This window comes from Mycothermus thermophilus, assembly GCF_041956435.1.
Source record: "Mycothermus thermophilus strain CBS 625.91 unplaced genomic scaffold VTJ04scaffold_7, whole genome shotgun sequence".
NCBI classification, from domain to species: domain Eukaryota; kingdom Fungi; phylum Ascomycota; class Sordariomycetes; order Sordariales; family Chaetomiaceae; genus Mycothermus; species Mycothermus thermophilus.
This window is the reverse complement of record NW_027191433.1, coordinates 923,412-934,698: the sequence shown is the minus strand read 5'-3', so window position 1 is coordinate 934,698 and position 11,287 is coordinate 923,412. Positions and strand designations below refer to the sequence as shown.

General features: G+C 54.2%; 3 protein-coding genes across 3 annotated transcripts; 2 read left to right on the top strand and 1 right to left on the bottom strand.

The window, feature by feature from the left end:
• Positions 1–74: 74 nt before the first annotated feature.
• On the top strand, positions 75–807 carry VTJ04DRAFT_9873 (uncharacterized protein; the record flags this gene model as incomplete). Its single annotated transcript, XM_069368467.1, has 2 exons — positions 75–214; positions 660–807. 2 exons carry the CDS (start codon positions 75–77, stop codon positions 805–807), a joined length of 288 nt encoding a protein of 95 aa, XP_069214608.1.
• A 1-nt stretch (position 808) lies between these two features.
• Positions 809–2,629, bottom strand: VTJ04DRAFT_9872 (uncharacterized protein; the record flags this gene model as incomplete). Its single annotated transcript, XM_069368466.1, has 3 exons — positions 809–1,231; positions 1,449–2,272; positions 2,338–2,629. The coding sequence occupies 3 exons, from the start codon at positions 2,627–2,629 to the stop codon at positions 809–811; spliced, it is 1,539 nt and encodes a 512-aa protein (XP_069214607.1).
• Positions 2,630–3,942: 1,313 nt separating this feature from the next.
• Positions 3,943–5,486, top strand: VTJ04DRAFT_9871 (uncharacterized protein; the record flags this gene model as incomplete). Its single annotated transcript, XM_069368465.1, has 3 exons — positions 3,943–3,947; positions 4,056–4,111; positions 4,159–5,486. The coding sequence occupies 3 exons, from the start codon at positions 3,943–3,945 to the stop codon at positions 5,484–5,486; spliced, it is 1,389 nt and encodes a 462-aa protein (XP_069214606.1).
• Between the last annotated feature and the right edge of the window lie 5,801 nt (positions 5,487–11,287).

Sequence of the window (11,287 nt, the reverse complement as noted above, 5' to 3'; positions counted from 1 at the left end):
CAAAAAAAACAAAAAAAAAAAAAAAAAAAAAAACTAACACCACCCAGCCCTACTCCCGCGCCGGTCGAGGAGAGATGGAATGGTTACGAAAAACCCCCGAGATGGTTTTTGCTCCGACGCGTCTGGGAGTCGAACCCAGGACGTTTTCGATTTACGGCGTGGGCGTGCCTGGCGAATCTAGGGCCTCCTCTCAATACCGCTCGGCCACACTCGGGTATGTGGCCATTGAGAGGAGGCTTTGTTGGAAACGGTACACGGCGCGGTGACTTATAAGGTTTCTCCGAGGCCCTGGTGCAGGAAGGAGCCTGAGTTCCAGACGAAGCCCGTCAACAGCACGAGGGCCCAGTCAGTGTTTTGCTTGGAGAGAGCCAACGTCTATCTGGCTCTCCCCTGTCCTGCGGGCTCGTGATGCAGGCGTGCGTGATGATTGCCGGCCACCATCCTCCGTCCTCTCCATCCCATGACCCTCCCAGTCGTTGACGACAAACAAGACACCACACGATGACATGAATTCGTCTCTAACTCATGGTATCATTCATTCTCTGTATGGCCCAGACACACACATACCTGATAATACAAGCTACATGTACACATCGCACCCAGATGAAAGTGCTCCCACATGGAAAAATGACCAATAACCCGACCAACGCCTCATAAAGGCTTCGCTGTTGCCCAAATTCTGCCTACCCTGCCCTGCCTTGCCTTTGCCCACCACTGCCAATGCAATCAATGTTCATCATCAAACTCATAATGGTGGAGACTTTTCTTCTTCCTCATCATCACTTTACCTTCCCCTATGGTCCGTAGTCTAGTGCGCAGTCCACTCAATCGTGTTCAGGTCAACACCCTCCTGAACCAACTCCCACAGAGGGCTAAGCTCGCGGAGGAAGCCAACGCGCTCGCGGACCGCCTTGACCACGTAATCGATCTCGGCCTCAGTCGTGAACCGGCCAATGCCGAAGCGAATGCTCGAGTGAGCATTCTCGTCGCTGTTGCCGAGGGCACGCAGGACATAACTCGGCTCCAGTGACGCCGAGGTGCACGCGCTGCCTGACGACAGGGCCACGTCTTTGAGCGCCATGAGCAGCGACTCGCCCTCGACGTAGGCAAACGAAATGTTGACGCAACCCGGGTAAAAGTGCTCCGGGTCGCCGTTCTGGTTGGTGTGCTCGAGAGAAAGAAGACCCTTGCGCAGGCGCTCCGAGAGGGCCTTGACATGCTTCGCGTCGTACTGTGGCCATGGTTAGCAGCCGTCCATTAAGCAACCACTTTGGTCAAGACAGCATGAGGAATGCGAGGCAAGAAGATCAGATGGGGGCTATCAATGATCAACATGGAGCCTGTCTCACGAGGCTTCAGAAAGCCATGCATGTATTTCGAAGCAAATCATCATGTGGAAATGGACGCAAAAAATGAGCATAACACAATCGCAACATCAGGTCACATACCTCCATCTCTTCAGCCGCAATGCGGCACGCCTCGCCAAACCCGACGACAAGCGCGGGAGCAAGGGTGCCGCTGCGGAGACCGCGCTCTTGCCCGCCTCCGCTGATAATGGGCTCGAGTCTGACCCTGGGCCGCCGGCGAACATAGCATGCACCTATCCCCTTGGGTCCGTAGATCTTGTGCGACGAAATGGACATGAGGTCAATGTTCATGGCGTTGACATCGATGGGGATCTTGCCCACGGCCTGCGCCGCGTCCGTGTGGAAGAAGACCTTGTTTTCCCGGCAGATCTTTCCAATCTCGGCAATGGGCTGGATGACTCCGATCTCGTTGTTGACAGCCATGATGCTGACCAGCACTGTCTCGGGGCGGATGGCGGCGCGGAGCTGATCGAGGTCGATCAACCCCTTGTTGTTGACGGGCAGGTACGTCACCTCGTAGCCTTCGTCCTGAAGATGCCTGCAGCTGTCGAGGACGCACTTGTGCTCCGTCTGGCTGGTAATGATATGCTTCTTTTTTCCGGACCGGCCGAAGAACCTCGCGACGCCCTTGATGCTCATGTTGTTGCTCTCGGTTGCGCCGCTCGTGAAGATGATCTCCTTGGGGTCTGCGCCAATCAAGGTCGCAATATGCTTGCGAGCTTCTTCGACGGCATGCTCGCTCTCCCAGCCGTAAGCATGGGTCCGGGAGTGAGGGTTGCCAAAGACGCCAGTGTAGTAAGGAAGCATGGCGTCCAGCACCCGCGGGTCTACCGGCGTCGTGGCTTGCATGTCGAGATAGATAGGCCGCTGGCCCTCATCCATCCTCTCGGCTTGCTTCAATACCTCTGTCTCGGAGTTAGCACGGTGAGCTCGGCGAGGGAAGCTGTTGCTTGGGAAAGCGATATCATACCAGCCATTGGGCTGACGAGGGTAGTCGAGCCATTGGAAGCGGTGGCGACACTGGCCTCGGTCTTGTCGACCTCTGACCGGTCGATCCGGACGGGCGTGTCTACCTGGACCTGAGCATTTTCCGACTTCGTCTGGGACACGAAGGTCCTGGTTGAGGTGCGGGCAGCAGCGGCGGCGCGAGGAGCGACGGTCCGAGCAAGAGCTCCGACACGACGTCGCGAAGCTGCAGACAGAGCTGTCCTTGATGCTAAGCGCGATGCCTGGCAAAGGACTGATGGCGCGAGGTTGGCCATGATATAAAGAGGGAAGGTCGGGGGTTGCGAAGTCGAGAGAAAAAGTTGAGAGCTTCTCGGAAATGCGGGACCCGAGCGAGAGCTCAGAGGGCATTTCCAGGTTTGAAGAGTGGCTTTGTTGCAAATTCCCCACTACGGGATCCGAAATGCCATGGCAAAAGATCCAGCCAATGAAAATTGTGAACAGTGTGCCAAGGCTGATGGTTATTGGTTGAGTGAGGAAAACGTCCTCTGAGTTCCCCACAACGGCTTTCCTTTCCCCGATAACAGAATGACGGCAATCCAAGATGACGCACATGTTAGTCATGTCCGCTTGCTGTTCGAAAGCTGGGTTTGGGAAGGAACCTGGACAAGTTCAAACCTTGACTTTCTGTGGCGTGGAGGGTTGTGTAAGTACTTTGACAGGTGCTGTAGTTTGGGCGTCTTCAATGTCCCTTCTACTTGTACTCGTCAGTGCTTGAGTCTGTGAAAGTCAACTTTTTCTTGTTCTCTGAGTGTCTGGGATGTCAGTTGATGGGCCGGGATACATTGAGACGGGACGATGAGCTTGACACTCCTGGGTAGGTATCTGGCTATCTTGTTCATCAGCTTCAGCTTACCAGGGAAGTGAACAAGCTCTTATTTGTTCAGGTGATCAAGTGAAACCCGACTTACTACCTCAGGAACCTGAGCATCTACACTGTACAGCCTGCCTGTTTGAGTACACGAGTACGACTTCTATCTCTGGAGGGGCTCATCATGGTCAGGCTAGGTCCAGTACTGACGGCTATCTCATCATATACCACAGCCAGAAGCCTCAGTTCTGTCACTGTTGTCTTGTTCACAGTTTCAGCTTGTTTCTGCAAACCTCGCATGCGCGAATGTCGAAACACCAATTCCCAGTTCCGGTTGAATATCAGTACAAAAGGACATGATCGCGACCGCCGAGGCAGCATCGAGATGCAGGTCGTGCAGCTCCCGGCATCAACCAGCTCAAATCAAGCAGTACAAGGCTGCGTTCGAGCTCATCACGTGAAACGCATGCCCCATTTCTTGCGAACAGACCGTTGTCCAAGGCGCTTTTCCAAGGGGCACATACAATTTTGGAAAGCCACCCACAGGATAAGCTGGCTGGAGGTTTTCGGAGACGACCGAGAGGCGCCCGGTATCGCTCTTCCGCCCTATCTCGCTTCTGCTCCCAGTGTGTGGCGCACTTCACCGAGTTGTCTCATACGGCCTCGCTGCCTCGTTGGGCAACGCTGTGGTAACACAGGACCACAGGGGCACCTCTTGAGCATACCCTCGTTCATCAGCTGAGGCGGCTGAACGCAACCATGGGGTAAGGCTGTGGACGACGCGTGGACTTGAAATGGCCGGCGTCAACCTCTCTTCCCCCGACCTGCGAACATGGCAGCTTGTCTCTAGCTAACCGTACCTTGAATTCTAGCCAGCAACTCACCGATTTCCTGATGGCGGCCTTCTCGCAGATAACCATCGAAAAGGGTCTCCATCAAGCGGCTGCGCTCGCACCATGACCTGACTCATCACAGCGCACCGTGCCCTCATGAACACGGGCTTTGTGTTGCGTATTCATGGCTGGAGCACGGACCTAATCGCAGTTCTGACTATCGGCATCATCACCACCGCCTGGACTATTCTCGTTATCATCAGCGACATTTTCTTTGGTGAACAGCCCTGCCGTCAGGGCCTGGACCAATGCCTTGCGAGAATGGCATACGCCCCGTGGATTATCCAGCTTCTCTTTTTCTTCTGGGCTTGCGCATTTGCCGACGAGCTCTTGTGTATCCGTTATAAGGAGGCCCGAAGAGCAATGAAGCTCCCACAGCCACTTCAGGATGTCGAAGCACGAAGCGGTTTGTCTGACAAAGGCGGAAACAGTGTCGTCGCAACAGCGAGCCACTCGAGCCATCCGAGTCATGACGACGCTCCAGCCCATTCCAAAATCGCCCCTTTGTCCCGTGATACCCTCCGCATCATCCTCCAGACCGATCATAAAGAGGGCACTGTTTACGTGCTCCCTTGCAAAGGGCGTGGCTTCGATGCTGTGTGGTCGCCCAAGATCGAGGCAGAGCACGCCAAAGTCGATGCCGCCGTCGAGCAATGGCGCGAAAAAGGCGGGTATGACCAAGCCAGCATGCCCAACTATCAACCCTATATCGCCGCGTTTCACTCCTCCTCGCAGCTTTCCGTCCACGACCTGACCGCCCTGACGTCCTGGCTTTACGAGCCTGCCGCGAACAAGGCCATGTGCACCATGCGCTGCATCCGGGCGCCTGACACCCATCTGATCGGCGCGTCCGTCATGCTCGCCCTCCGCTGCGCCGAGTATCTGTGCTTCATGAGACGCGGACGACTCCCTGAGCACTTGCAAAGACGCATCGGCCTGATCCGCAGCTCCCGCTGGTCCGGCGCTGACCTGTCCAAGGACGTGGTTCAAATCTGCAGCAGGCCCGGACTCGAGGGATATCAAGACGCCGTGCGGTACATCTACACGCTGTTTGACCAACCGGTGGACGACAGCGCCTTGCGGCCAACGGTGCCCCCGCCAAAGTCCAGCGTCGTTTTGGACCCCTGTCCTGCTACCATCGACGAGTATGTCGCTGCTCTGTGGGATCACTGCCGCGAGAGGGAGCCCACGACGTTTGGTGCGCTGCATGCCTTTACCTACTACTGGTCGGCTGATATTGGCAACGGGAATGGCTGGCATGGTATCCCGTTGAGGTACGTCGATCGTAAAGGAGATATCGTGAGCTGGCATGTCATCTGGCGACAAGCTTGGTATCTGGCCATCATTGCGCAGCTCACGAGCATGAGCCCCATCATCTTCAGCGCTTTTGTGGCGGGTGTTTTGCAGTGATCGACTGGGGTGATTTCTCTTGTGGGTGTGACTTTGCGTTCACAGGTTTGTGTTCCCAATAATTGGGTACCTGACATTGTGTGTGTTGACTGTCAACGGGATTATGATGATGGACCTATAGCCAAGGTTATTTCTTGATGTTCTGCGCAGGTAGAGGGACCATCTGATGATGAGGAAGGTCTCTTCTACAACTAGACATGGCATGGGCTCATCATACAATCATAGTCGTCTGTGGGCTCTCTCTGAAGCTTTTCATATAGAATGCTCATCACGGCTAACGTGAGGTGAGAAGAGATCCTCAATTGTGGAGTTGATCTTGTCTCCGTATACCTACCAGGTTGGCAGACAACTCCCCATCAGACAGGACTTCGAAAGATATTAGCCCGGAGCCATCCCTGTGACCCCATAACAAGGGCACATAATGTGGATCAAAAGAGAAGTTAATACAAAGCCAACTGCTTATTGTATACCTCCTGAAACATGCCTCCCGTAGAAAGCAGCAAAATCAAGCCAAGGGGGGAATAGGAGGCCAGTTCAATGCATTCCGTTCTAGACACAGAGCTTACTGTGTACAGACACACCGCGGAAATGCCAACTCACTCATGACGTCAGCACATCACCGGTTGATAGGTACCTTAGACATGGAAGCCGCCCCGTGCAGCTCCGCCCCCCTCACTCTAGCAACGGGGACAACCCACCCGGAGCTTCGGGGGACGTTCGTCGCCGAAGGCCCTTTCTTGGCGCCGAACCGGCCGGATCGGCAAGGACTTCAAACCGACATGCCCTCGGAGTGTTTTGCCGTGTAACATGTTCCCGCCCGCCCAATGGCGGGTTTGATGGACGGGTTACACGACCACAAGAATGACTGCTGCGCATCTCACTCAGCCTGGACCAGGAGCGCGATTGGGCGGTGCAGCGGTTGCTTGAGGTGAACCTCGCAGCCGGGGGCATGGATCGCGAATTTCGGGAAGAGAATTGCCGATTTGTTTCGTCGTATTTTTCTTTTCATTCCGTCTGCTGCCGTGGTGATGCTGGTGTGAAGATTCAAGATGGTTGATATCAGTCAGGCATGATATGATTGATGGAGAACAGAAGCAGCATGTTAGTGAGCGCCATACAGTTGAGTGTTGCGTTGGATGTAACCGTCGGTAGGTGAGTTGCTGCTCGTTGCTGAGAGGATGCAGTATCAAGATGCGAGAAGAATCAGGTAAATATCAAGATGCTTGGAGTGTCAGATGTAGTTATTTGTTGCCGATGCGGGAGGGAACTCGCGGAGTGGAAGTCGGCACGTTACAGGGCAGAAGAGCGGTGGCAGAGGAGCGTCCCTTCGGGCCCGAAGTCATAAGAAAAGGAGCATTTGGGCGTGAGATGGTAACCAATAAAGTCAAACTGCTCGAGTCTGATTACGAGACTGGGGTATCTACCTTAGGTATAGATGAGAGAGTCACTCAAGGTTGGTTTCCAAGGGCATGGTACCTGAAGATCGGAGCGGATAACAAGACCTCTGCATGCAGTCCCAATACCGAGGAAATCATCTTCCCTACATTCCTATCCCCATTCAAGATATGGCACTCGTCGTTCTTTATCCAATGATTTCCACTCCAACCCTTCTCCACGACGAGGTGTTTCTCTCCGTATTAGCTGTCCATGTTTACCTAACTCCGAAAGTTCCGTTGCCCGAGGCAATGGTAACAATATGTCGTCCACGTTCCACAACGGCATGCCGCAAAACAACGCACAGCAATCAACACGAGCTTCTACCGTGCTGTCCTCTGCGGTATTTCGTCATTCTCCTGACAAAAAGGACCGAGATCTTCATCCCCGCTGTGCGGAAGGAAAGGAAGGCAGGTAGATGGGTAGGTAAGCATCCGACGACGGGCATCATCGGCGCGGGGTTTCCTCCCAGGAGGCGCTGAAACGGTATGCGAGTAACCCAGCGTTGAAGCAGCAGCATGTAGCCCATCGGCGCCTGTCGTGTCACGTTAACGCCAGGTTTCTGCGTTCTTCTTTTTTTTCACCTCTGACGTGTTTCGACAAACACAACAGCTTCGTACCGAGGCAGGCAGGCATCGGGCGAATGGCAGTGTTGCTCAGCATGAAACCAGCTGCTGCTCGTTTTCCACGCGAGATGCGAGCTATCGGGCGTCGGTAGGCTCATCATGGCGGATGTTTGGGATCGAGGTTTGTATTTTTGTCCAACCGTTTCTTATGGTACTCAGGTAGGCGTCGATTGGTAGGCATGATTCCACATGGCAAACATGGCTTTCAGAGATTCAACTCGGAGAATTTTGTTCGGGAATGACGATCACAGCACGCGGGCCGTGTTTTAGATCACCTTGGGATACACGAAAGGAGATCACTGCTTGGTCCGAGTCTTCCGAGTGCTGTGTTTGCGAGGTTGTGATCCATACTCGGTCCTCTGTCGTGGCTCCTCTCATAATCTCTCGGAGGGTGGTGATGTCTCTACCACAAGTCACGCACTACGCATTGTCAACGGGGGAATGGGTGGTAATTAGTATGTTGCCCGAACTGGGGGCCTCGATCTCCTGCTCGACACTCCCCTGGACATGGGAGGACACATCCCCCATTTGACTCAACTCTCGTCTCGTAGGGGTGAGATTCACCACGTTCTGTCTTCCATCTAGCTTCTCGACTCCGAACAACCCAAGAAGCAGGCGAACTCTTTTCTCATGGCAAACAGTACCTGACCTACCTGAGGCATGCCCCTGGCTGCCTTGTTGACAACCGTTTCCACTCCGCGGTAACACTCGCTGCTAGCCATGACAAATAACGATGGACCTGTATATAGCATTACTCATAGCATCAGACCATTCACACCTCACTCAACGCCTCGTCACAGGACCGAAAAACCCCGCTCCCCCAGTGCGGTGCAGCACCGAGTCCCTGAACCGTGAATCCCTGGGGTCCGGATCCTGTTGTGCTCGGGAGCCCGCGTATCCGAGCGACAAACACACAAAAGCGGATGAATGACGTCTGCTGTGCCTGTTCCATACCGATGATTCACGGCACGGTGTTGCGTCTCTTGACACAACTGATACACTAGGTGCCAACCGCAAGGGTCCGTCGGTAGGGACATACCTAGGTAGTGTAAGATCCAACCCCGGCATCCGGCCGGGGTAGAGCAGCGCGGCAGTGTGGTGGGGTAGGTAAGGTAGGTAGGGTAGGTAAGGTAGGTAGGATAGGTAAGGTAGGTAGGGTAGGTAAGGTAGTGTTCGGCGATGCAAGGTCGGTTCCGTTCGGGACCGGGCTCGGGCATCATGTAAGTGAGGACCAGATTCGGAAATCCAGAGGCTTGTTTAAGCTCGTCAATTGGTTGGTCCTCTCCTCACTGACTCCGGTGACTGGCGAATACGTAGGTTTTCCATGTAGGGTGAACACTTACCGAGAGGGAGGAAGCTATGAGCCGACAGAGTCAAAACAAGTTTGGCAAAAGGAAAGGGGGCTATAACAGACTAGGGGACTTCCGTGATCCGGCTTGACTACGAGCTTCATCCGTTGCTGGTATGGCCTGAATCGCTACGGTATGTGGTGAGGTTTCCCGGCGTGGGGGATCGACCCAAGGGGCACTTCATCCCACTCAGATTCCTACGATCTGTACAACGCATGGTGTAAATTGCTCGCAGCGTGCGCGCAGCTGACGGGACGAGGCGCGCCGCTCTTGCGGTAAGTAGGTATGCTTTGTTTATCACCATGTCAGCTCGGACATGGGCGTAAGCTGTCCCACAACAAAGCTACGGATGGTGACGTATACTCTGTGCTCACTCAGAGTCGCAGCCGCAAGGTTCTGTACATTCATATTTGGTTAAGAGTCGGTGCCTGTAATGCTCCCGCATAGGTGGTAGGTAGCGAAGGCGAGCTACCAGAGACCTGAGGAATGTGCTTCTTGTGTGACAGACTCGGCGTTGGAGGACGGCAGGATCGTACGAATATCCGGTAGCTTAGTACTAGGGGCTTAAGTCATCACACTGCATGTATGTCGATCACTGGATGGAGAATTGAGTAGCTTGGCTCGAGACAACCCGTCCACTCAATCTTCATCCCATACGACTCTATCAAACGATGATACCAGGCTCCTGGGTCTAGTTTACCTCTGTACTTCCACACCGCGTTTTAAGTATATGAGATGTTGTCCCACCATCTCATGGAGGTCCTTTCCCGAGCCGGGATACAACTTCTTCCCATCAAGTCCTTCGATCGTAGCTGGCCTGGCAGGGACCTGCCGAAGCCACTTGTCACACCCAAGATGTGCACCCGAAAGAGTCATTGGTGAGCATATCCTAATCCTCTCAGAAACGGACCTCAAAGCGCTCAAACCTCTCGTATTCGATATTTGCTCTTCCCTCTTCTCGATGGTGTTAAGGAGATCATTGACCCCGTATCGTACGATCCAGTGAAGCTCTCCAACGGACTCCCGGATAACTTGCCTGGAGAAAAAGAGGGGTTGACGATGATGTCATGCCGTTCTGTCGCAACAATATCCTCGAGTTGAAGAGGAGCTAGTTGGGGACAGGAACATCGAACCATTCCAGGTTCCCCGAACCCAGGGACCCGATCTACCTAGCGTTAGCGAAACGAGCCGCACGCAAGGGGCACCGTTTTCTCAGGCTAGCTAACTCGCAGCCCCGCCTGGGATCTGAGATGCGAAGATGTAGGCGTTCACTAGCTCGGCGTTGGCGTTGGCGGGGCACGTTGGCCGGAGGTATGTACATACATACATACATACTGTACTGTCTGTACGATCTATGTGTGAAGTGTGCCTTTCTGGGGCGTTCAGGGGCCGGCAGAGGCACGTCTTGAGCCGCAAACCAACAGCCACTAGGAAACGATCCGGGGGCCTGATGAGGAAGGGGGGCGTGGCTGTATCTCGGATGACACCACCTTCATCGATTGACCTATGAGGTGGCTGCTTCAGGCGCTGGGTAGTGCTGCCAACCCTTATGGTGTCTTGTCCCTAGCCAGAATCAGGTGTGCTTATGCATAGTCTCACGATTTATACCAAGGAACTAGCCTTTGACATCTTTCTCTACACGGCTTGAGCACGTTCCTGAGTTTTTTATCTGAGCTGTTGCCGTCAAGAGTAGTAGTAGTAGTAGCATCTCTCCGGATCCCCGTCCCGGCTCGAATCGCGTGGGGGGAAAGGCAAGGAAAAAGAGGAGAACCAACGGTCTCGCTTAACCATTGGGCCTAGTTCCAAACCATCCTTGGTAGACGGTCGGCCGACGACATCATCGGTGACCAATGGTGGGTTCTGCGCGGGTTGTTTCACAGCCTCGCGCGCTTTGGAATCCGAACTGCGCCCGTGCCAGTTCCCAGTTCCACGGCACAAGCTTTTGTCATTGTAACCCCCTATCCGACCCCCGCTTCGAGAGATTCAGGTAGTCTCCGAGGTTAAGGTAGGTACTCGGGACGAACCCGGAAACGAGGTACGACCGCACAGGCTCTATTGGGATGTAGGGATGTGAGGTATGTACTGTATCACCAGGAGTCTGTTTCTCGAACACTCGGCGATCCACAAACAATAGCCCGTCAGTCCATTTATGGACAAGATCGGCGGAGAGAGCAGGTTACATACAGCGCCTGCTTTCCAAATTGCAGCGTCACTCAGTTCCTTGCCATCTCTAACTCGGAGATATTCTTACTGCCACTGGGGCAACCAAGTCAGCTTACCTGGCAGGACTTGTGTGTGTTTCAGATCAACAAGACTGCAAGAAGCGACAGTGCCGAGCCGAGGTGGTAGAGGATCTGCCTGGATGGTAGGGCTGTCGTGTCAGCCTTGGCCC